The sequence below is a fragment of the Dysidea avara genome, chromosome 3, assembly GCF_963678975.1.
Source record: "Dysidea avara chromosome 3, odDysAvar1.4, whole genome shotgun sequence".
Classification (NCBI taxonomy): Eukaryota; Metazoa; Porifera; class Demospongiae; order Dictyoceratida; family Dysideidae; genus Dysidea; species Dysidea avara.
The window spans coordinates 34,695,616-34,722,647 of record NC_089274.1 but is presented as its reverse complement, the minus strand read 5'-3'; the positions used below and the strand labels follow the sequence as shown (position 1 = coordinate 34,722,647).

The 27,032-nt window shown below is 37.2% G+C and overlaps 1 protein-coding gene across 1 annotated transcript in view; it reads left to right on the top strand.

Moving 5' to 3' along the window:
- LOC136248475 (uncharacterized) overlaps positions 1-16,179 on the top strand; it is a 31,164-nt gene extending 14,985 nt beyond the window's left edge. The window contains exons 8-27 of the mRNA XM_066040254.1: positions 2,428-2,550; positions 2,604-2,726; positions 2,779-2,901; positions 2,972-3,097; positions 3,153-3,533; positions 3,578-3,736; positions 3,789-3,911; positions 3,974-4,099; positions 4,159-4,281; positions 4,334-4,714; positions 4,764-6,160; positions 6,213-6,366; positions 6,426-10,079; positions 10,122-10,310; positions 10,408-10,593; positions 10,643-10,822; positions 10,878-11,036; positions 11,084-11,251; positions 15,369-15,539; positions 15,725-16,179. Coding sequence (XP_065896326.1) covers positions 2,428-2,550; positions 2,604-2,726; positions 2,779-2,901; positions 2,972-3,097; positions 3,153-3,533; positions 3,578-3,736; positions 3,789-3,911; positions 3,974-4,099; positions 4,159-4,281; positions 4,334-4,714; positions 4,764-6,160; positions 6,213-6,366; positions 6,426-10,079; positions 10,122-10,310; positions 10,408-10,593; positions 10,643-10,822; positions 10,878-11,036; positions 11,084-11,251; positions 15,369-15,539; positions 15,725-16,101 — 8,423 coding nt within the window. The 3' untranslated portion in view covers positions 16,102-16,179. The remainder of the gene's footprint in view (positions 1-2,427; positions 2,551-2,603; positions 2,727-2,778; positions 2,902-2,971; positions 3,098-3,152; positions 3,534-3,577; positions 3,737-3,788; positions 3,912-3,973; positions 4,100-4,158; positions 4,282-4,333; positions 4,715-4,763; positions 6,161-6,212; positions 6,367-6,425; positions 10,080-10,121; positions 10,311-10,407; positions 10,594-10,642; positions 10,823-10,877; positions 11,037-11,083; positions 11,252-15,368; positions 15,540-15,724) is intronic.
- The last annotated feature ends 10,853 nt before the right edge of the window (positions 16,180-27,032 follow it).

Below are 27,032 nucleotides of genomic sequence, written 5' to 3'. Positions count from 1 at the left end.
AGAAAGAAAACATGATTTTTACACCTTTGTAGCTCCGTAATCTCTCATCCGATTGGAACCGGTTTCACTGCAGAGATGCCTGCCAGGTAGGCCACCCTACATACTAAATTTGAAGAAAATTGCCCCAACCGTTTTCGAGATATGAGTGGCCAAAATTTCATTTTTATTTCTTTGTTGTTTTTCTTCTTCATCTTTTTGCACACTTTGAAAAATTGCTATAAACACAAAAGTGTTAACCGATCGCCCTGAAACTTGGAACGCTTAAAGAGAATCTAAGGGCAAATTCTAGTACCAAGTTTGGTGCAAATTCTATGAATTGTACTTGAGTTATGACCGATTATTTGTGTAAAAACAAGATCGATTTGTTGTCATGCCTACAGGGTATACCACTTCAAGGAATGAGTTGAAAATCGATATGTGGATAGACCAGCCATCGTAGGAGTGCCTTTTGGTGGTTTGAAAGAAATCAAAATAACAATCATGGAGGTATGACTCGAAATCAAAGGTGTGTAACAATTGCGCGATCAAGCTTCGTGAATAAAAATACCAATAATTTTCACTCATACGTCCTACCAGGCAAACCGCTTAGAGCAGTGAACTGACAATCAGTGTGTAGCTGCAATAATCATTGTAGTTAGAAGGTCCTTGCAGTAGTACAGAAGAATCGGTTTACAAACCACTGATCAAAAGCCAACTATGTGTAGCAAATGCGATACTCTAATAGAACAGTGAACATTCGGTTATATACGTTTATAAGTTTCTCCATTATAGAGTTCTACTACATTGCAAGTTATTCTGTAGGGAGTTCAGGTACAAACATAGACAGTTCGGCTACAAAAAAGTTACCATGTATAGAGTTCAGCTACAAATAGAGATTCAGAACATTACAAGTCACACTGAAGAGAGTTCAGCTACAATCAAGTTACCTTATAGAGATCAGCTATAAACAAGTATAACCCTGTAGAGAGTTCAGGTACAATAAATCACCCTGCAGAGAGTTCAGCTAGAAACAAATCACCCTGCAGAGAGTTCAGATACAAAAAAAAATCACCCTGTTGAGAGATCAGCTACAAACAAATCACCCTGTAGAGTGTTTAGCTACACCCTGTAGATAGTTCAGCTACAAACATATCACCTTGTAGAGAGTTCAGCTATAAGCAAATCACCCTGTAGATAGATCGGCTAGCCAAAGTAACCCTGTAGAGAGTTCAGCTACAAAGAAACTACACTCTGTAGAGCAAGGGGTCTGCACCTCCCTTGAAATCTCGTACAGCCCTCTTTGAAATCTTGTTGAAATCTCTGATTTTGAAATCTGAAATCTCTAAAAATTGTTGTAAAGTTCCGTATATTCCCTGTATACTTCCGTATTTGCAGCATCACATATGCTATGTCCAGCATCCCTACAAATTTTCAGAGAACTCGAGAAAGGGTTCTGCCTATTTCCGTCTACTACATATTACGTGATGCTACTATTTCGGATATCTAAGATTTCAAATGTTCTTAAATCTTGAAATTTTGCCATAAATTACATGAAATCTTTCCAAATCACAAAGATTTGAAATCTCGTACAGGATTTTTCAGAGTTGCAAACCCCCACTGTAGAGAGTTTAACTACAACCAAGCTACCTTATGGAGAGAAACAAGTCACCTTGTAGAGAGGTCAGCTAGAAACAACTCACCCCATAGAGACAAACAAATCATTCTGTAGAGAGTTCAGCTACAAACAAGCTACCTTATGGAGAGATTAGCTAGAAACAAGTCACCTAGTAGACAGATCAGCTAGAAACAACTCACCTTGTATAGAGTTGAGTTATAAAAACAAATCACCCTGTAAAGAGTTCAGCTACAAACAATCTGTGGTAAAGAAAAAAAAGACAGGCTAGAAAAGCCCCCACTTTGATGTATACAAATACAAAAAGAAGTGATATCCAATCCAAAACAGCCAAGCTGTAAAAAAAGGTGTAGCCCCTAAAGGCCATGGTGTGAAAAGATGTGAAATCCAAGGTGGCAGCCAAGAAATGGCTGTGATGGTAGGCAAAATTTTCCTGAATTGTCGTTATTAAAATCTTTACTGTTAGCCTACCATCACAGCCATTTCTTGGCCACCACCTTGGATTTCACATCTTTTTTCACCATGGCCTGTTTAGGGGCCGCACCCTTTTTGGATTAGATTATATTACCAGTGTATTGTTTCTGTTTGAGACAATGCAACAATGCTATAGTTTAATATTACTCCTGTACTTTATTGTATTTACTATGCAGTGGACGACTGCCGTTGCATTGTCTATACATTTGGTTGTTTCCCTAATGACTTCCTAGTACAGTGTCTAAATATTTATCAACATATTATAGCATAGTATTTTTCTGATCCACATTATACTGATCAATTCATGCACTCATAATTAGACAATGCAATTTGAATACTAGACATCGATGAATGTTCCACTGTCAATGGTGGATGTGAAGTACACTGTATTAATACAGTTGGGTCATTTACATGTTCATGTGATGGTCATGAAATACTTGACTCTACTGGACTGTTTTGCATTGGTAAGTACGTATATTATGGTGTTATAGTAACAACTGGCGTGGCCTTGTCATAGGCCATGATGAGTGTGCCACTGGAGCTCATAATTGTGAACAACTTTGTAACAACCTGCCAAACTACTGGCAGTGTAGCTGTATTCCTGGGTACAGGTTACGTACTGATGGAACAACTTGTGCAGGTATATACTTTTAGGTACGTAAAATGTGTATTGACTAATAATATACATACAGATGTCAATGAATGTCTAACCAACAATGGAGGATGTGCTCACACATGTACTAATGATATTGGTAGCTACACCTGCTCCTGCAGAACTGGATATGTACTGGATAATGATAATCATCATTGTATAGGTACTGTATGTATTGTACATAATATCCAGATTACACCCACTAACTGAGTGCACACTGTATATTTGTTTAGATGTTGATGAGTGTTTGGATCCTTTAGTTCATACTTGCCAACATATATGTGTGGATACTGCTGGCAGTTTTCATTGTATATGCAATCCTGGATACACCCTTGATGCTAATGGGAAGACATGCACTGGTAAAGATAAAGAATATCAATTTTGACAGAATTTATTTTTTGTTCTGTCGTACAGCTGATCCATGTTCGTTAACACTTGCTGCTCCACAAGATGGAACTATTTCTTGTACTGGAGTAGCAACAGATGAAAACTGTACATTCACTTGTGATCCTGGATTTAGCTTGTTTGGTGAATTTGTATCAACATGTCAGCCAAACCATCTATGGAGTTCCCCCACACCAAGGTGTACAAGATTACGATGTGATGGTCCTCCCGTGTCACCTAGTAATGGTCATGTAGTACAACCATGTAGTTATGCATTTGGACAGACCTGTCACATTGCCTGTAGCAAAGGATACTCATTAGAAAGAGGAGCAACTAACAGATCATGCATTGCTACTCCAGAGAATCCAGAAAATCCGTTCTGGACTACTGACATTACAACCTTCTGTGGAGGTATACTATCATGGTTACAAAATGTGCTTATGTTGTTTATACAGATGTTGATGAATGCCAGAATAGTTTTGGTGGATGTACCTGTGAGCCCAATATTCCTCCAGACGCTGGATGTTTCTCACAGTGCAGCAACACAATGGGCTCTTATCACTGCATATGTACTCAAGGATATGTTCTCGAATTTGATCAGCTTACTTGTCAAGGTGACATAAACAAGTACATCAGAATACAATATTACATATACACCTTGTATAGACCATGACGAGTGTGCACGAACTGACAATGGCTGTGAACATGAATGTGTTAATACTCATGGAACATACATGTGCATCTGTAACTGGGGATATCGACTGGATTCTGATATGAGAAGTTGTAGTGGTACGTACTGTATATCAATAATACTGTGCAAATTATAATTCACATTCTACCATGCAATATAGACATCGATGAATGTGCTGAGGGAACATCAGGATGCAACCAAACATGTACTAACATAATAGGAAACTACAGTTGTTCATGTGTTCCAAACCTGTACACTCTTAATGCAGACGGCCATGCTTGTGATGGTGAGAACTAGTTACTATGAGGAAATATATGTATAGAATGATTAAGAATTATACAACAGATGTGGATGAGTGTCGTACTAACAATGGTGGTTGTGATCACTTCTGTCACAACTACTATGGTGGACATGAATGTTCATGCAGGCCGGGTTATACACTAGAGGATGATGGGCATGAATGTGTTGGTAAGTGATGTGAAGTAATAATATAAATGGTAGTGTTTAACATTTTTTCTAGCTGACCCATGTGAGCCCATCATGGCACCACAAAATGGTAGTATAGCATGTACCAGTGGTATGGTTGGTGGAGCCACTGATGACAATTGTACTTTTGCATGTCACTTTGGATTTGAACTTGAAAATGCTAATCATCGTACTTGCTTTCCTAATCATACATGGAGTGGAGTTGAGACATACTGTCGTATCTTACAGTGTCCTATCCTGCAAGCTGTTGGTAATGGCACAATTCGTCTACCTTGTGCAATGAAATACACATCAATTTGTATGATGGATTGTGATCCTGGCTATTATCTAGTAGGAAATGCTGATCGTATGTGCCTTGTGGTAGATTTCAGTACTAATGAAGTAAACTGGGTTGGAGAGTACGCAGAGTGTAATGGTAAGTAAATTATAAAACTGTTCAATGTCAATGACATATCTTTATTTAGAAATCACACCTTGTGCACCTAATCCTTGTCAACATGATGCTCCCTGTTATGTTAATGGAGACAATTACTACTGCAACTGTTTAGATACCAGGTACACTGGAAAGAATTGTCAAATAGGAAAGGTTGAATTTCCACTGTTGGGCTTTCCCACTGTTCGTCCTGGTGTTTCATCTACTCTTTTCACCATCTTTGCTTCTCCTGACAATGAATTAATTGTCACACCTAATGCCAATAACTGTGCATTCTCTCCTACACAAATTACCATTACAGCACCAGCTGCAAGTGGACAGTTTAGTGTGACCTGTTGGGGATCTGGTGTAGTTACAGTAACTTTCACACTAGATGGAGATAGTTCTGGTATCTACACCATTCCACCAGCACCAAATGTCTTATACATCCTCCCCGATCCAAGGCCAGTTGGTGAAGATGACATCTTTGAACAGTTAGGTATTGCAGAAGGATCATTACCACCAGCTACAAATCCTGATACAGGGGAAGCTGCAAACCGTGTGACTATATCACTGGTAGGTGATAATGGTGATTCACTAAATGTAACATTTTCATCAACAAGTGGTTGGTGTAGAAACGAAGGCAATGCAATTTCTTCATCTGGTGTTGCCTATTTAGATAATACTGGACTAGCTATACCTATTGCACTGCAAGGAGTTGTAATCAGTGCAAACACTCTAAAAGTTGAATACAGAGACCCAGCCACAGAGGTTTGTTCCAATTCCACAGGTTTATTCTCTGCAGTTGACATTCAAGAGTTATTAAGCAAAAATTCTTTGGCCAACCAATATTTTGACAGTGTGTCAGCCTTGATGCCATCATGGCTAGATTTCTATGCCCCTCCACAAACAAATATTGATAGTGTGAGTATAAGTCAATTTATACTAAGCATTGTGCAAGGTACTGAAGCAATAGAGAAATTACCATGTAGCTATCTACCTATTGAAGCAGAAAATCATTACATAGTACTGCCATACACTGGTAATCTACAAGTGACTGTTGCAGACTTCAATGTCACATTTGAATCGGACAATGGCATATGTTTTGTAAGCTCTGTTACAGCAGGTGCTTCCAGTCCTATTTTCATTGGTGGATTTGATAACGATGTGGAAAACAATGCACTCTTCATATTGGACTTCATGCAAGATTTAGCTGAGAATGGATGGAATGTTGACATAGGAGGGGTAGGGCTTGGAATTGCTGAACCTGTTGTTGCAGAAATAACATTTGAGCCTTTTAAAATTCCTTTTGGTATAACTACTGGTACACTTTCTGCCCCAAATGTTTGGATAAATGGCAGTCTTTACAAGATGTTTGGCTCTTCTGCTTCTAGATTTAGCATTGAGATTACTGGTGATGCATACATGGATGTTCCTGACCTTGCAAATGTGAGATACACTATTGTTTACTGTGCTGTATTATTAATGAGTTGTTATGCAGATATTAAATGGACCACCCATAGGATCTACTGGTCAGTGGATTTGTGTAACTAGTGGTAGTGTTGTTGTCAATGTTAACAGCATCGAGTTGAATGGAGAGATGTCAAACTTTACTATAACTGGTACTGATACAAAAATTCTCAGCATGTTTGGAGGTATGCACCATTCTAGCATCATATTTATTTAGTGTTTAACTTACTGCTTATATTTGCAGGATTCCCACGTGATTTATTTACTAATCCAGCTGGAATGTTCTTCAGAGGTATGGGAGAGCTGTATCCAGACCTATTCAACCAGTATACTTCAGACATCAATGTATACATTACACTAAATGAAAACAATGAGGCTACTGGACTTGGATGCATCATAATGGGTAGCATTATTATAACAACAGGTTTATCATTAGACAACCTTGATATTGAAGTCAATAATTTTAATTGGAGTGATGATAATCCTTTGTGGTACAGGAACGGCATGCCAGAATCTCAAGTTATTGCTATTTCAAGACCTGAGGAGGAGATTGTACTTAATTTGATGATACGGATCTTACCTGACACTGGTGTGTATACTGAACCCAGCATTATTATGTACTATCCTGGTGGGACTGGTGGTAGTTATACAGGATACTTCAATTCTAGAGTTAACATATTTGGCACTAATGCCAACACATCATTAACTATAACTGATAATAATGTTTACCTTTCAAACCCAAGTTCATTTGTTATTTTTGACAGTCATTCAGCATACTTGTGGTGCAGAGCATCTCTTAGTGGTGTGTACTCTTGGGAAGATTTAGAGTTTGAGGTTATGGGATACTTTGTATCTGAACCCTCTAATGGGGATACTTTCATTCAGCAAATTATACACAATGCATGGGATGGTATTTTGACACAAGCTAACATATCCAAACGACGCCACATAACTGCTATGAATGCAACAAATTGTGCTGATGAAGCACTTACTGCCAAGAGGGCAGAAAGGGATGCTGCAAAAGTTGCATACAACATTTCTGTTCATGCTTTGAATGAAGCCAGTGATAATGTTACAAGCATATTCAATGCCCTTAATGAGATTAGACAGCAGATCAGTGTTATTCAACCGCAAGTTGACAGCATACAGACAATACTAAATAGTCTTTGCACACCAATAGAATGTCCTGTTACTTGTTTACCATCAGCAAATTGTAGAATGTGTACTGACACAATAGAAGTTCAGACTTTCTCAGAATGTGAGACAACATGTTATGAAGATGTTGCTAGACTAACTGATCCTGGTACACAGGTGGTGAATTGTTGGGATTACAATGAGGTGACATTTGAACAAACTGAAGTATTTTGTGGATGGAGATCAAATGACTATATTGATTATCAATGTAGAATGAGGAGGTATAATTTGACCCTATTATCAAGTCAAGAATCATCTTGCACTGAGCCAGTGTCTGATTATCCTTATGTTGCAGACAGAGAACCTTATAACTACTTAACACCTTGCGAAAGTTCACCTCAGTTAATTGGTATTAGCTACACTTGCTGTTCTAGGGATTCTTGTGGCATGCAGCTAAGTACAAAGGATTGTTTACTATTCAATCATGCTTGCATGACTTTCCAAGATGCGGCACTTATAAATGGTACACATGGTTTGAGCACAGATGTTGTGACACTTTTAAGAATGGAAACACAAGCAGCACAAGCTTACAATACAGCTATTTACACTCAGATGATAGCTGAACAGATGCTTAATATCACAAGGAACATTTTGAGTAACTTGGAAGATGAATATATTAACACACTTGCATCTGTAACAGCTACTCAAAATCAGCTCAGTAATGTAACAGATGAAGTCACAGACTACCTTTTAGTATATGACTATATACAAAATCTGTCTAATGGAAATGGACTGGAGATTGTAAACATCAGTTTTGTATCATTTCAGAATGTCAGTGATCCAAATAGTATTTTAGAACTAGCAATAGAATACACTGTAGGAAGGGAATCATCTTCAGATTATATTGAAGGTACAGTGTATGGAACATTTGATTTCTCCAATGAAAATGTTATGGACATTATTGCATTTGATGTGATGGCAACAGTAGTAAGGTCTATAGTTAATCAAGCACAGACTGTTAAGAGACATGTTTCTAATAATAGACAAAAGCGTCAACAAATAATTAATCCAGGTTCTAATACTGTACTGAGTAAGTTTCAAGAAAATTGTATTACTCTGCGAAATGCTGAAGAAATATTGAAAGATCTTGTTACCTCACTAGGTCAGTTGAGCAGCCAGTATCAAACAAGCTACAGCAACTTACAGAGCATAATGAATGAGCTTGTTATGCAAAGCACCTACACTACATCAGGAGTTGGTAGTACTATGTTTGTTAACAATGCTACCTTAGCAGCATTGAATGACACTGACTACACAGTGAACACTGATATTGCACATGTATTGGGAATTGATGTTACAACAATCCGAGTAACTGGCAATGTGGACCTGATACAGGCACAACAAATAATTGATACTCAATTGAGCTGGACAAGATTGGTAATGGAGAATCTTGGGCACAATATCTTTGTATATTGGACTCGACAAATCCGCAGTATGATATTAGGTGCACAGACTGATAATTGCTTCTCATTTGGAGACTGTGCCATTTTGCTAGTCTATGAAATTCAAGGCATTCTTGATTCAACACCAGCTGACTTGGTAGGATCACTTCCATCAACATATGAACAGACATCTCAGGAATTTCTAGAATTAGCTTTCAGCAACAATCTGACAATTGTTGAAGCATATAACAAAAGCATAACAATGGCTCATGTTATTGCAAGACTGCAAAACATTAGTTATTGGTGTGCCACTCCACCAAATATCACAGAACAGCCACAAGCATTTGGCCTATTCACTGTTGGCCAGTACTACTTCATATCTTGTTCGGCTATTGGAACTCCTGCACCTACCTACGCTTGGTGGAAAGATGGTAAACTTGTTCCAGATGCTACTGAGAATATATTTGTATTTCCTCAATTAAGGCTTAGTGATGATGGAGTATATACTTGTGTGGCTAGTAACTTGGTGCACAGTGTAAGATCCATGCCTACTATTGTCAGAGTACAGAGCATACCTACCATTGTTACTCAGCCAAAATATGTTGATACATACCCATGCTCTGTTAATGGTGCCATGTTCAAAGTCAATGCCACCGGTATACCAATTCCAGGTTACCAGTGGTACTTCAGACATATTACCAGTATTTTAAATGTTCCCATCAGTGGTGCTACTTCAAGTGTTCTATTTATTGAGCAACCACAAGGAAATGATGAAGGGTCTTATTTCTGCAATGTGAGCAACAGCAGGGGTAGTGTACTGACTGATGAAGTTAGGCTGCACTTGTTGGAGTATGAAATTACTCGTCTTAGTGCTCTAGTTTCATTTACTAACTTACGATGCATTGGATCTGATCAAGCAAATGTGTACACTTACAATTCTCCAGAACCTGTTGATTATTCTATTGCCTTTTTTGAAGTTGTTGTGGAAGCTTTTAGAAACTTGACTGGCATCAATCTTCTTGATCCATTAAATCAATATTACATATCAGAAAATGGAGGAAGAGTAGAAGCAGATGTGGTGACTCCTGCACCAGAAGAAGAAGACTCAGGCTGTAACAGCATCGTTAATGCAGCAGGATACCTTACCACTGTCAGTACCCAGCTTAATAACACACTTATGATGTTCCACAATGAAGCTGCATCATACAATATTCTGTTTAGGATAAATGGTGTAGATTACTGCATTGACTCATTAGTGATCCAGCCTGATGCACCTTTTTGTCCAAGACGTGGTCAACAACAATTTGAGGGAATACTTTGCAGTAAGTTTTGCTATGCAATTAGAGCATATACATTTCCTTAAGCATTGCTTTACGTATGTGTAGTTGAATGTCCACCTGGTAAATATCAGCTAGAGGAGAATGGTGTACAAGTATGTAGTGATTGTCCTAAAGGAACCTACCAAGCTGCGACAGGCCAAACTCAATGTATTGGTTGTCCAGCTAATACTACAACTGAGTCTGCTGGAACAAGAACTGAAAGCAAATGCTATTGTGAGATATGTATATGGTGTAATATGTATGTAGAATGTGGAAATCTAAAACATGGCAATAGACTTAGTGACATCATGTCCACTTCTATGTTTTACAGTTCCATGTGAACCTGGTTATGTGTCAGTAAATGGATTGGAAACAGCTGCTCATGGAACACCAGCTGACTGTCAACCGTGTCCATTAGGCTATTATCAACCAATTAAAGGGCAGGAGAGTTGTATTACATGTCCAGAGGGAGAAAACACCTCTTCTATTGCAACTATACACAGAGAACAATGTATTCGTAAGTATATATACTCTATGGTTATTCCTTTGACAATATTGTATGATAGGAAAATGTGATCCTGGTTGTGTGAATCCTGAGTCTGGATTATCACCATGCAGGAAATGTGAAAAGGGACAATACATTAGCTACATGCAGTCAACATTCTGTATGACATGTCCTGAAGGACAAAGCACTCTCAGCTTTGAAAACAGTAGTTGTGGTGCCACTAACATTGCTGACTGCAAGGGTACATTTATGAATATAGCTACTTGTAATCTTCACATTTGGTTCTTATCTTGCAGCTGTGTGCTTACCTGGAACATACAGTTTAGAGCAAACAAACTTAGCACCATGTGAAGAATGTGAAAAGGACACATTTCAGGCACATAGTGAACAAAACTTTTGTCTTCCATGTGATGACTTATATGGCACTGTAGGGACAGGAGCAGAACATTGCTTAAGTATGTGTGTGGTGTCACATTGTAATAACATTTTCATGTGCTTACAGAAAAATGCGGACCAGGAAATTATTCTGCCAATGGATTTGAGATATGTATTCCATGTCCTAAGGGGGAATATCAAGACAACTATGAGCAATATAGTTGTGTTAAATGTCCAAATGGCACCATGACGGCATCTGTAGGAACTACTAATGTAATGCACTGTATTGATGAAGGTATGAGTCTAACAAGCATACTTGCACGCACACGTACGCACTTGAATCAGCACACACATCCAGACTTGATGTACCCTTACTTGCAATGGCTTCATGTTATCACACATTCTATGATATCTAGAGGTCAGTAAATTACACATGAATGATGGAGTAAAAGATCTGAGAATTATTTCAGAATTTCAAAGCAAGTTTTGAGCATAATGTGCAATTTCCGTAAAATGAGATTGAGGTACTATAATAGAGCAGTCACCTACTCTAATAGAACAGTCAGCAGAATAATTCTTTCTCCAATTTTAACAGCTAATAAGCATCTTGCCAGCTAAAATAATCTTTCCTGTCCAATAGAACAGCTTTATATTGCTTCAAAATTTTCTTAATCATGATTGCAAGAAAGTTATAAAAATATTATGAATAACGACATTTAAAAGTTTAAAATTGACTATTGTAGAAATTCGAGTGAACTACTGCAAAAAAATTGCCAGTGACATTAAACATGAATAGACATTTAGAGGTTTTATAAGTATCTACCATAGCTTGCCTAATCCCTGCACATAATTATTGAATTAGTGTGTTTATAATAAATACCGTATTACGGGAATGATTAGCAGAAGAAACATTTGCAAATTTTGTGATTTTAAATGCATTCACGAATGTTTTCTTGCAAACATTATTTAAAAACTTTTTTAATGGATCAGTTGATGCAGCATTTATATAACAAGTGCATACGCAGGGTAGCTACTCACCTTGCTAAACTGCTATATATGCGTGGCAGTATAGCCAGTGAGGCGCAAGATCATTCGAACAGAGATGCAAATTTCAGCGACAGTGCTACTCATGCAAGAGAATGGCACAAATATAATTGAACCCAGTGATTCACTGTGCTAGAATGGTGTGTCTTACCCATGGTTTTAGTGCTGCCCCCAAGGCTAGGAGTGCCTATTGCCTGCACTCATTATTGTAAATGCCTACTTCTCCAGCGAAGCAACAATCATGCATGGTTACTAATACGCATGGTATGCAACATGTCAGAGTCGAGCCATATAGTCAAGCATTCCCTATCCACGATTAATCCATTGTATGCGCGCACCCAATTATCAAAATTACTTTATGCAATAAATCACAAACATTTTCTTGTAAATGAGGAAACAGTAAATGTTTTCTTCCGCGAATCATTCCCGTTATACGGTAATCCAACAAGTGAATGTGTTACAATATAATACTCTCAATAGCACTTTGACGCATTATTTTGAAATACGTCAAGCGTTTAGCCAATAGAATTAGTATTACACTTGTTTGTCTAGGTAACCTGTAGTTCTAATTTGATTGGCTAAAATAGTGTGGTGTGTTTCTATTATAAGTAATGTCCAATTTGACAACTAGTGTTAGCATAGCTGTAGATGCCTCATGGCATAGCAACTATGTGGTTGTTTAGCAATGGTTGCTAAGTAACAGTTGCTAAAGTAAACATCATTTTGAGTCCATAGCAACAGTTGCTAGGCAACAATTGCTAAGTATGATTTGTCTTTTGCAGTAGTTATTTTTTTAATTTCTGTTGCCTAGTAACAGTTGCTATGGTTGTCGGATAAATTTGCAATAGGACGGATGGTTGTGGTATTTGGGATCAATAGTTCTCACATTGTAAACAGGAAGGGAATAGTGCTTGACTTTGCCTCGCATTATTTTGCTCCTTCCTGTTTACAATGCTCACACTATTAATCCTGAATATCACAGCCATCCGCCCTATTACATATAGAAAAATGAAGCATGGATCCAAGCAATAAAAGAAATATGAGTGATTGACACAGGAGCACATCGAATCCTATGGTGTAACTTTGTAAAGAGCAAAATTCAAAATTGGCTGCCGTGTACTAATAAGTAACTTTTAAAATTTCCTAATTAGGATATTATGTGGAGGCACATGCTCGAATACATCATGTTTCCACTGCGACGAAGCAAAGCTATGGAAGCAAAGTTCAATGGCACAACGGAAGAATAGTAGCACAGGCTTAGCAGGACAGTCTTTCTACGGTCACTAATCATGTGAAATCATGCTAAATTACTCCACTTGACTATTCCAAGCTCTACCTTCGACTCAACAACCTTTATCAAAGCAGCTTTGCATAAGACGATGGAGTAGCAGCCCATTTAGTGTATCCTGCATGTTGCGCATAAGAAGGATGTAACCAATTATATACATAGTAACACTGGACGCCATGTTTGAATTTCGTCCGTAGTATTAGTAGTGTATGGAGTTACATGCTCCCTAGTCCATAGGATTTGATGAGCTTCTGTTGACAACATGCATGCAAATAAATCTATATGTTGAGCATATTACAGATATTTATACCAAAGGAGGGATTCTCCCAAAAAAGCTACATTGTAGTATGATCATTCAGTTTCTTGTTTCATTACTTTTTATTGTTTGGATTCCTACTTCGGTTTTAAATTAATACATTAGCCTTGTTTGTGTTTTCATTATAGCATAGCTAGACCACATAATTACACTGTTCTATTAGAATATCATACATGGCTGTTTATTAGGGTAACTGCTATATATTATTACCTTGATCTCTCTGTTGATCTTATGTGAGGCAGCTCTGTTAGAGGTATTGTATGTGAAAGACTGTTGTTAATGGGTGCAGGTTACTATATACTGTTTTCTGCAGTGTTACAAGTGCAGACTGTATACTGCAAATATTCTATGGTTTCTAGCTACCAGGAGCTTATGAGCCGCCAAAGGAGCATGAAACTTACACTGCCTGCCGAGTGCCATTGAAATCCAAATTCATTAGCAATTAGTTTCCATATAAGGAAAGTAAATCTCATTAGTCGATGCCATATACTAATTGTGCACGACACTTGTAGCAATTAATTCAAAAAACGTGATGTAATTTGGATTGTGACAGAACCAAGTTTCATGCTCCTTCAGCGGCTCATAAGCTCCTGTAGCTACATATGCACCTGTAAGGAAAGTCTTAATATGGAAATTTTCCTTTATATGGTTTCCTTGCACAAAGAAGACATAGGTATAGTAACAGGGTGGGGGGCTATGGGAGCTAAAACTAAACGTCCTCCCCACCTTTATTTTAGAGGGGCTTAGCCCTTCCACTTACTTTTGAAGATTGATATCCTCTAATAGAGCAGTCAGATGCAAATTCACGTCAAAGTTGTTGCACAATTCAATCTCATAAGGCTAATTTTCTGTGTGGGCATGCTCCAGACTTTCCAAGAAAGTGCATGCTCTGCATGCCTAATGAGCTATACACATTTTACAAATTGTATCAGTTAGCCCACTCACTTTTAATTTTGCTATACCCTTGTGTGACTACTGGGACTGAAGATTAAAAGTAAAGGCAAGGTGCAGGGAGCAGACACTTGTTAGTGCCCAAGTATTGTTGGGAAAAATGGCAGTTGTACAATGCAACATTTAGTATCTAAGCTTTCAACTGTGATCAGAAAGGAAGGAAAGCTTCAACCAAACCCAAAACCAATTTGTATTTTAAATTGAATATTGATGCTTTTAATGCTAGATTTGAAGTTGAATGCACAAAGACTTTTCCATGAAGATGTGTTTTCATCTCATATAAATATTTCTATGATTTTTAGCTGCAGCATTTCGGCACACATCTTTTATTTTGGGGGACACCTAGTATTATCATACAGCAAAATAAATCGAAATTAAACTTTTCAAGTAGACTGTGAAAGGTAATTTATCAAGAGAGGTACTTTGACTATGCTTTACTTCATCATTTGACTATGCAACCACTTGCTGATGAGAAGTTGATGTTTAAGTACAACAGCGAAGATCTCAGATCCCAGCTGCTATGGCTCCTGTTGGCACATGCCTAGACTGTATGTTGCTTGTTGGGGATAAAGTCACCACTGGGTCTGGATTTTTTTTTTTCACATTTTAGTTACATGTTTTTCTGATTCCCTGTATTCACAGGCTTTAAGCTTTCTCACAGGTCCCTACTGGGATAGCATTCACAGACTTGTGCATAAGTACATGTCTTAATGGATGGGTAAAAGCTGCTTATATTTTTTAATGATATATGAAATGAATATCCAGGTTCTCTGTGTACACTCAAATAAAACTAAATTTTTTAATGTTATTAAGGATCTATAGGCAGTAGCAGTGGAGGATCATCTGGTGCTGTTATTGGTGGAGCAGTAGGAGGAGTTGTGGTTGTTGTAGTCATCATTATAGTGGTGCTACTGGTGTTGATTTATATGAGGAAGAATAAGTCATATCCTGTCAGCTCTGGGCTATCCAATCATTTGACTGAGGGTAAGAATTTTGTGTGCATCTAAATACTGTTGTTGTCATATTGAAGTAATGCTGTAAAGATCATTTGTAGTACATAGTCAAGGCTTTAAAATATATTATCAAATTGGAACAGGCAACAGAAATGCAATTTGGTCGTAAGCTTACTTGGCAATGATGTGCTTACCAATAACATTACTATATTGCAGGTGATGAAACAAAGAACACAAAAGAACAATGTAGCGAGATTTTGTTACATCAATTTCATCATGATAACACCAAAATGGACTCTAATCCATCATATGAGTCCTACACAGGACAGGATTCTAATATTGCTTTACAACCTAACCCATCCTATGGTGTGAACAAACCAAACAGGAACTCAAATAAAGACCAGTATGAATATATGGAACCCATTCCTTCAAAAGAAGATGGTGTTACAATGCAGCCTAACCAATCATATGGAGTGGCCACAAGAATGGGAACTAACACCAAAACTGCTCCAAGCTCTGATGCTACAATTATGCCTAATCCAGCTTATAAAGCAGAAATAAACTCTATGGAAGATCAGTATGAGTACTTCTGAGCAATTGATTTTATATCCAACTCAATAATGTGTGTTTATGTTGTTGTTGTTTTTAAATATATAAATATTTTCATGCTATTGCTGCAGAATTATGGTTTTTTTTTATAAATACAAAGGTGGTACAAATGCTTAGTTACAATGTGATAACACAATGGAGACCTCCATACCTAACACCTGCATCCTTAACCACTGAACTGCTGCTATCTTGGCTGATCACCTCACTTAATTTCTGCTTTATAATTATAAATGAAAATTCTAGTACTTATTTGTAATTTCATAGGTCTACCAATACAAGTGTACTAGAACATTCTATGTATGTTCTATTAGAAATCGTCAAAAAAATGTGCACTCTATTAGAGTATTACAATTACAACAATGTTATCTAAATTAATATTGAAATAAACCATGCAACAGATCTACCAATGGAAATTCTATATTGGTGCAGAACATTCTATGTATGTTTTATTAGAAGTCCTAAAAAAATGTGCACTCTAATGGAGTATTACAATAATATTATCAAATATTGAAGTAAAGCAGACGATATGTTTATAAGTCTGTCTTCAATAATCATTATTGTGCCTATATATATAACAAAGAAGAAATGTGGGTTAAAAACAAACCCAGAAGTCAGCCATAGGCTGGCTTATAAAGAAGTGAAATCTGCACAAAAACAGCCAAGCTGTGAAAAAATACGGCCTTAAAAAGCCTGGGTAAAGAAAGTTGCAAAATCAAAGATGGCAGCCAAGAAATGGCTGTGATGATGGTAATGCAAATAAATTTGGCTTGTGTGTTGTTAACATTTATTTGCATTAACATCATTGCAGCCATTTCTTGGCCGCCGCCTTTGCTTTCACAACTTTTTTCACCCCGGGTGTTTAAGATTTTTCACAGCTTGGCTGTTTTGTGTGGATATAATTATACAGTCTGATGCTGCGTGTGCTACAATCTTACTACCGCACACAAGGAAATTTTGACGTAACAAAAATTTGACAAATTTACACATAATCAGATCTAGATTTGATGAATCAAGACACACGATAGTGTGTCGTGCGGCCCAAGAAGCCGGTGCGCCACACCGTGAGTATATTGACAGGAAGAAAGAAAACGTCATTTTCACACTTTTGTATCTCGGTGATAGCTTATCCGATTAAAACCAAATTTGCTGCAGAGTTGCCCGCCAGCTAGGGGAGTCTACATTCCAAATTTGAAGGAAATCACTCCAGCCATTTCCGAGATATGAGCGGCCAAAGTTTCGTTTTTTTTTCTTCGTTCTTTTTTTCTTCTTCGTCTTTTCGCACACTTGCAAAAATTGCTATAAAACGCAAACGCGTACTCCGATCACCTTGAAATTGTACACACAGAAAGGGAGTCCAAAGGTGAATCCTAGCATCAAATTTGGTGTAAATCCGATGAATGGTTCAGGAGTTATTACCGATTATTCGCGTAAAACAAGATCGATTTGTTGTCACGCCTACACGGTAAACCGCTTAATGGAATGAGTTGAACATTGCCATGTAGATGGAGTAACCATCGTAGGAGTGCCTTTTGGTGGTTTGAAAGGAATCGAGATTAAGACCATGGAGATATGACACAAAACCCAACCTGTGTCACAATTACGCGATCGATTTTTAGTAATAAAAAAAGTATTAGTTTTTACGCCTACTAGGCAAACCGCTAAGAGCAATGAGCTGAAAATCGGTGTATAGCTGGAATAATCTTCATAGAAAGTCCTTGCAGTAGTATAGAAGGATCGGATTACAAGCCACTGAGTTATGATTCGAAAGCCAATTCTGTGTAGCAAATGCGAGATCGAGATACTCTAATAGAACAGTCACCCTAATAGAGCATTCAGCTAATTTATTTACTCCATTATATTATAGAATTCTATTACATTACAAATTATTCTGTAGGTACTTCAGCTGCAAACAGTTAATCTTATAGACAGTTCAGCAAGAAGCAAGTCACCCTGTGGAGAGTTAAGCTACAATTATATCACTGTAGAGATTCAGAACATTACAAGTCACACTGAAGAGAGTTCAGCTATAAACAAGTCATGCACCCTGTAGAGAGTTCACCTACAATTAAATCACTCTCTAGAGAATTCAGCTACACACAAGTCACTGTGCAGAGAGTTCAGCTACAAAAAAATTATCCTGTAGAGAGATCAGCTACAAACAAAACACTTTGCAGAGAGTTCAGCTACAAACAAATCAATCTTTAGAGTGATCAGCAACAAACAAATCAACTTGTAGAGAGATCAGCTAGAAACAAATCAACCTGCAGAGAGATCAGCTACAAACAAATCACCCTGTAGAGAGATCAGCTAGAAACTAGACACAATGTAAGGAGTTCAGCTACAAGCAAATCACCTTTTAGAGAGTTCAGCTACAAACAAATCAACCTGCAAAGAGATCAAATCACCTTATAGAGAGTTCAGTACAAACAAATTGCCCTGTAGAGAGATCAGTTACAAACAAATCAACCTGCAGAGAGATCAGCTACAAACAAATCACCCTGTGGAGATCAGCTAGAAACTAGACACAATGCAAGGAGTTCAGCTACAAGCAAAATCACCCTGTAGAGATTTCAGCTGCAAACAAATCACCCTGTAGAGAGATCAGCTAGAAACTAGACACAATGTAAAGAGTTCAGCTAGAAGAGGTCACCTTATAGAGAGTTCAGCTACAAAGAAACCATCATGTAGAGAGTTCAGCTGCAAACAAATCACTCTGTATAGAGTTCAGCTAGAAAAAGTCACCTTGTAGAGAGTTCAGCTACAAAGAAACGGCCATGTAGAGAGTTCAGCCTCAAACAAATTACCGTGTAGAGAATTCAACAACAAACAAATCGCCCTGTAGAGGGATCAGCTAGAAGAAGTTACCTTGTAGAGAGTTCAGCTACAAAGAAACCATCATGTAGAGAGTTCAGCTACAAAGAAAGCACCATGTAGAGAGTTTAGCTGCAAACAAATCACCTGTAGAGAGTTCAGCTAGAAACAAATCGCCCTGTAGAGAGATCAGCTAGAAGAGGTCACCTTGGAGAGAGTTCAGCTACAAAGAAATCACCATCTAAAGAGTTCAGCTGCAAACAAATCACCCTGTAGAGAGATCAGCTAGAAACTAGACACAATGTAAAGAGTTCAGCTAGAAGAGGTCACCTTATAGAGAGTTCAACTACAAAGAAACCATCATGTAGAGAGTTCAGCTGCAAACAAATCACTCTGTATAGAGTTCAGCTAGAAAAAGTCACCTTGTAGAGAGTTCAGCTACAAAGAAACGGCCATGTAGAGAGTTCAGCCTCAAACAAATTACTGCATGTGTAGAGAATTCAACAACAAACAAATCGCCCTGTAGAGGGATCAGCTAGAAGAAGTTACCTTGTAGAGAGTTCAGCTACAAAGAAACCATCATGTAGAGAGTTCAGCTACAAAGAAAGCACCATGTAGAGAGTTTAGCTGCAAACAAATCACCTGTAGAGAGTTCAGCTAGAAACAAATCGCCCTGTAGAGAGATCAGCTAGAAGAGGTCACCTTGGAGAGAGTTCAGCTACAAAGAAATCACCACCTAAAGAGTTCAGCTGCAAACAAATCACCCTGTAGAGGGATCAGCTAAAAGAAGTCACCTTGTAGAGAGTTCAGCTACAAAGAAACCATCATGTAGAGAGTTCAGCTACAAAGAAACCACCATGGATGTAGAGAGTTCAGCTAGAAACAAATCACCCTGTAGAGAAATCAGCTAGAAGAGGTCACCTTGTAGAGAGTTCAGCTACAAACAAACCATCCTGTATATAGTTCAGCTATATTTTAAGTCACCCAGTAGAGAGATCAGCTGCTAAAAAATATCCTGTGGGGGAATAATGGGCATGTAATAAATATATGTATATAATTTGTATAATTACTAATAAAATCAAAATAATTGAAGTATTAAAAATCTTCTGTAAGTTCTTTTCTTCTTCCTGTGGTAAATAAAAAAACACATGGGTTAAAAAAGCCCCAAAGCCAGCCATAGGCCGGCTTTGCAGTATACAAATACAAAAAGAAGTGATATCTAATCAAAAACAGCCAAGCTGTAAAAAAAGGTGCGCCCCCCAAAAAGGCCATGGTGAAAAAAGATGTGAAATCCAAGGTGGCAGCCAAGAAATGGCTGTGATGGTAGGTTAATGGTAAAAATTTTAATAACAACAATTCAAGTGAATTTTGTGCCGCTTGGTATTGGCACCAAATTCACCTGAATTGTTGTTATTAAAATTTTTACCATTAACCTACCATCACAGCCATTTCTTGGCCGCCACCTTGGGTTTCACATCTTTTTTCACCATGGCCTTTTTGGGGGCCGCACCTTTTTTTACAGCTTGGCTGTTTTGGATTAGATTAAATATTGTGGAAAACCAAGAAATTGTAGATGAAGCATGCAATTTTTAAGGCCCTTGTGGGCTTTGATGAATTTTAATTTGATGAATTAAACTGATCATCAAACTTTTCTCAAATTTCATTGCGTACAATATAGAATTTTATGGCACTAATTCATATTTTGATAATCCTAAAGCACCATATCCCTTCACTCAAAACATAATTATTCTTTTTGTCTCAGATGACAGATGTATATAAGGGAATTAATTCTTTCTCTCATCATTATTTTAAATTTACTGTTGAAAATCAAAATTCTCTCCCTGAACTATGTCAATCATTGGAAAAACATCCTGTACAAGTAATTTCTCTGTTGACAGGGGCGGATCTAGGGGGGTTTCTGAGGTTTCCAGAAACTGGTCAAGTGTATTCAGGTAATCAAAATTATATTTTACAGTGATTTGCAATGGTACAAAAGTTCAGATCGAAATACTCTAATAGAGCAGTCAACCACTCTAATAGAACAGCCACATTTTGTATTTCTCTTAAGAACTGTAAGTAGCTACATAGCTATAGCTACTTTATTTACCTGTGCCAACACAGTAAAAAAATAGTCCAAAATCTTATAACAGAGTGTTAAAATCTGAAAGTCTTCCTGGGGGCATGCCCCAAGACCCCCAGAACAACATCCATGTCTGTTGTATGCTCCAAATGTCAAATTTGTTCTGTCCCTTAACTCTTTAGTCTGCACCTGATACTGTAGCAGAAGCAAGTACAATTAAGCAGCCTACATTATACCTAACATAATTATATTTTTAAACCGTCAATATTGCCACCAGATTCAATTTCAAATTACACAATTTTCTGGAAAATCTTGCCCCCATATCCCCTTAGATTTAAATTTGCATATAGCAAAAGTTTGGAAACCAGTCACCAAAATTCCTGGGGGCGCCCTTGGATGAAGTTTGTAATAAACTAATAAATCTTCAGACAGACAAAGCATGTGGCCCAGATTGTGTCCCTACCTGTTTGTTGAAAATGATGCAGAGTTTTTCTTGCTAAGCCTCTCAGCAAGTTATTTTAACCTTCCCTTTCCACTGGTCTTTACCTAGACAGCTAACATTGCACATGTTTATGAAACGGATGACAGTCACCTATTGCCAAATTGCAAACTGCTTCCCTATTACAAGTTTACATCAATTATTGTGGCCAAAGTGATTCGAGAAAATAATGCATCATCAAGTTGTTAAAGTATAGAAATCTTACACTCTTTTCAATACTAGTCACTAGGCTTGCATCAACTATGCTGGAGCATAACAAAAGTATCAAGCATGATAGTACGACAATTTTCAAGACTTTTAATTAAATGTGCGTGCCAAAAATACAGCAAAACTTAAACTCACTGCACACTATTATTGCATTCCATATCAGAAAAACAATATTAATGTTATTATTTTGATTGTTTCTTGGCTGCACTTCGTGAAAGTAAGATTGAGATACTCTAAAGAGCAGTCTCAAACTCTAATATAGCAGCCGGGAAATGCTAAAACATATTCCTTGATAAAAGGTCTGCTCCCGAGCATAACTTTGATTATGAAAGTATAATTGTGAGCTTAATAGGTTTGAATTTTGAGCAGTGCTCAAAAGCATAATAGTCTGTTTTTCAAAGCATAGTTGGGTCAAGTCTAACACTGTGAAAAAAGAGGGATATAAGATGGTATTTCCATTGGCTTATTGAATACAAAAAAGCTTGGTATAACTTGTATTATACTAACAATCTCACGTAAGGCTTTAGTTAATGTGTTAAACATACTGAAACCATAATATGTATGGTATAATGTGGGCATTATATTAGATATAAGCTCTTTCAGGTAATGTGGTAAATAAACTGAAATGATATGTGTAATAGTATCATGAATTGGCTAAATTGGGTAAATAATAACAGTGTGTCATCACAGTATACATTACTGTGTGTATATGTATAAGAGTCTATAGTCCTGAAGTCCTGATCATCCACCAACCTGCATCCTTTTTTGGGCTAGGGAGTGACCAGAAACTAAGGTATGACTTGGAGTGGCTTTACTGAAGTCTTTTCCTTCTGACTAACAAACCACTCCCAAAGAATGCAATAATGAGGTACACAGCTGGTATAGCTAATTGACATTAGCTAGATGTGTCACATGTGAGATCAATATAGCTAGCCAATAATTGACATTCTTTATTATTAATTACTAGGCAGACAGCACAGCTGGTTTGCCTAGGATGTAAAATTAACAATAGTGCAGTGCATGTTACAATCAATAAGAGTACATGTGCTACAATTACTAATTGTGAACAAAAATTTAAAAAGTTAGCTATAGTGCATATGTTACAATTATTAATTATAAACAATATTACAGTACACATATACAGTTACTGATTACAAACAGTCAAAGTCATAGTGCATGTGTTACAAGTAACAGTAAGTTATGATACATATGTTACAGTTACTAATTATTAACAATTTAGAGTACTAGTTTTGATAGCAGGGATAGGTAGCAAGTTGCAATCACGAAAAGTCTTTAAAAAGTAACTATTATGATAATGATTAGATCTAGTAGTAGGTACGTTAAAGTGACAAGGATGTTGGAATCTAGTTAAATGGGCGGTGGTGGTTGTGATCTAGTGATATTAAATTATAAAGTTCTTGGTATAGGATTGTGAGCCTTGAAATACGTCTTCTAATGTTTAGTGCTGGCCACTGCAACTCTGAGAGCAGACTGGTCACACTATTTTCCCAGTTATAATTGGATTTTACCCATCTAGCCACAATTCTCTGCAATCTCTCAATAGCTTGAATGTCTTTAGATAAGTGGGGATCCCAAACTGAAGATGCGTATTCTAGTTTTGATTGGACTAACCCCAGGTAAGCAGCAGATTTTACTGATTCATCATATTCATTTAAGATGCATCTCACAAAGTTTAGTGACTTTATTGCACTACTTGTAATGTTGTTGATATGTGGAGAGAATGACATTGATGAATGAAATAGGACTCCAAGATACAGATGTTGATTTGTACAAGTAAGTGCTTCATTGTTTATGTAATACTGGAATTCAGGTGGTGAGATAGAAAATGTTTGTCGATATTTGGGATCATGACATGATATTAAAGGCTTGACTCATTTACTACCAGTTAACCAGTGTCATAAAGAGTCAACCCACTGGTCATGGATCTTTAAATCAGGTTGTGAAATATAGATTATGGTTCTAAAAGCATAGCAGTGATCTGGTAAAGGAGATGCTCAGTATGCCTGTGTTTGTTAATGTGTTTAGTGTTTTAAGTGTGCTGCATTGGGATCAAAGGGTAAATACAGCCAGTGAAAACAAATACAGCACACCTGCAGCTTTGAAGTAAGCAGCCAGGCATACAAAATAAAGTAAAAGTACAGTTTTCACTTTAACATTGCCCATGCAAGTACAATAAATGAAATAGCACAAGAAAAATGTGATTATATGCATTTACTTGAATAGTTTAGGCCAAAGTACAAAATGTTTCTGTGTAAAATCAAGATACTCTAATAGAGCGGTCAGCCACTGTGTAACTTAGCTGTGTAACTTAATGTCTTGGCCTCAAGTACTTTATTTTCATTTTTTCACTTATTGAAAGCTTGCAGTATTTCAAAACATGCATTGTAGCTGATTGAAACTAGATAGCTGATGGACAGTGCACTGCCAAGATAAAACATAATAAGGTAGTGAAGCACAGTACGCATGCACAGTACATAGCATCAAGAGAAAAGATACTCTTGATAGCATGTACAATGTGCATTGGTAGAAATGACACACACACAGAGAATACAAAGGCACATTTCCTGAGTGTTTGAATGGCATCCCAAACTTCAATAACTTTTTGACAAACTCAAATAGTTGCACTGTAGTGAGCAGTCTAATAGAATTAATCAGCTGGTGGTAATTGTCATCTAATGTTACAGCTATGAGATGTCTCTGAAGATGCCTCAGCCAGCAAGTAAGGTTGCTATGTACAACAAGTACATGGCACAATTGTGACAAATCCAGCTACCAGTATGCACATTTGAACAGGGATCCAAGGTAAATTTAGAGGTATGTTCCTGAACCATTGTTGATACCATGCACATATTCACAGGACATGCATACAGCAATGGTAGAACTATGTCATAGAACAATCAACAAGGTTATAAGTGAATAAGCCAGCTAGCCAGAGCTGCCAAAATACATGAGGAAGTAGAACTAGTGGCACTTCGTGCACACTCCCCCCTCCCTCAGGAGAAGTAAGTTTGCTTGGACAAAATATATGTATTGTGTCATTTTGATATTAATTTGTTTCTCTTTGTGGAGCAAAATCTACCAGTATTGCATTCAAAACAATTGTTTACAAGCACATAAGGTATAATTATATATATATATATATATCCTAGCTTGTTTGTCTTTTCAACTTTTTACTACTTTAGCAACACCAATTGCCATTTCAAATGTCCATGTTTCACAGTACAAATTCCCAGGCTCTAACTGCTTGGCCTACTCTTGAAATCTACATTTCACCCTTGTAAGGGGCACAGGCAAGGATTTTGTTTGCTGAAGAATGTTTAGAGGATTTGTATAGTTGTGGGAAGTGAAAATGGCTGTCTGTGACACAATGATAGCCTTTACTGTTAAAAGGTCTATGATGACTTTTCCATGTCTTGTATGAATTCTCTAACCTAGTTAAGTCTCCAATTTAGAAAGTGTCCAAGCCACAAACCAGTTTCACATTGAAACATATTGTTTTCAGACAATAAACATTTAGCTTAGACATAGCTATATAGATTGAGTGGTTGGAAGAGAAGATAGTTGTTGTTAGACGGCATTAACAAAGAGTATTGGTAATCAGTATCCTGTATTTGTAGAGAGAGATTTCTAAGTTCCATTATAAATGTAGCTCCTGAAATTGGTAGCCAGAAGAAGCACTAACACAGGATGGTAGGTTCAGCTGGGCTTCTTGGAAAACATGTGCAAGAAAACACATATATAATAGTATAGCTTTAGTTGCACTTCATGGAAAATTCAGCCACTTCTTGTGATAGCAAGTGGTAGGTGCCATATTGCCTTAATCCACTTGGTGTTGCTATTATTCAGTTTGTCATAAATTTCTAGTAGCACATAAATTCAGAATAGCAATCTTCATCGATTAAAATGCATGCTACAATGTTAACAGTGAAGAGTAACCACCACTCTGAAAGAGTTCCTACAGCCAGGAGGACATAACACTAGCTAATACGTAAATGTCACTCTACTTGAGAGTATATAATATACCCCTTCAAGGTAGTGGTCACTCAGGGACATCAACCCTCCCAGCTATGGAACTCTTTCAGAAAAGAGTTGTGGTTATTGTACTCTTCATTTTAACATCACACTGACAAACCAGTAAATTGGTTTCATGACCATCCATGGAACTGGAACAGTTAAAATTATACTAGACATGTAACACTATAATAGAATTATATATGCCTTACAAATATGTTTTGGGTATTTTTACATGTCTGATAGTGCATATATGACCATATCATAGAAATGTATAGTGGGTATTTCCACATGGCTGCTGCCATAAAATATACCATACTAAGGTATTTCCGTGTGTCTGTGTCAAACCATGCCATACCAGATATCTGATACATGCACATATAGTACAATAATTATTCCATACAAGTATGCAGGTATAATATATCACACACTGTTGATAACAATGTTGTTGTTTTTAAAACAATTTCTATATTATAGCGGCATCAGAAGTGTCCGATTACAATGTCCTCGACAGAGTTTATTTTGATGTCTAGGGTCACTTACTCCTGAAGAAGCTGGAAAAGACTTGTGGCTATAACTACCAATCAACAATTCACACCCTAGCACAGAAGCTAACATCTTTGAAGTATAAACCACTCCAGAGTTGGCTTTAGATGATGCAATAGACACCATGAGGTTTCTATTGCATCTAACACCTCCTCTTATACAAATGCTTCCATTGTCTTACTATTACATAAAATAGTCAGTGAGGTAATCATCCATTTACCTGCATATACATCCTCCAGGAATTTTGGTGACCAGCTTTCAATTGTGTGATAATGAAGCCTATTATTATTATTACAACATAGAAGGAAGGCATAGCTACATACACCTGTACCTTAGCACACTAGCATACTAATCTTTGGGACTAGAAGCATGCATGTACTGGGAACTTATGAAAGTTAGATCCTCCGAAACTGAATTTGAGAGTGCAGTTTTTTATAAATATTTTACTAACATTAATAAATGCTTGACTGTTGTATTAGGGTGACTGCTCTTTCGGGAATCTTGATCTTACTTCAATGGCCATTGACCAGTTTCTGGAAACCCCCTGGAGCTACTCCTGAGAAATGATTGATCAAGTTAAATTGCTTAGCCTCATAACTGCAAAAGAAAACATTTGTTGCAGCGGTCATCTCTGGTTCCTTGCAAAATTCCCATCGTAGAAAGATAATACTGTACTCCAAAACTACACAAAGATTTATTACTTAAGCAATAAGTTAATTGAAGGTATTTACAAATCATAA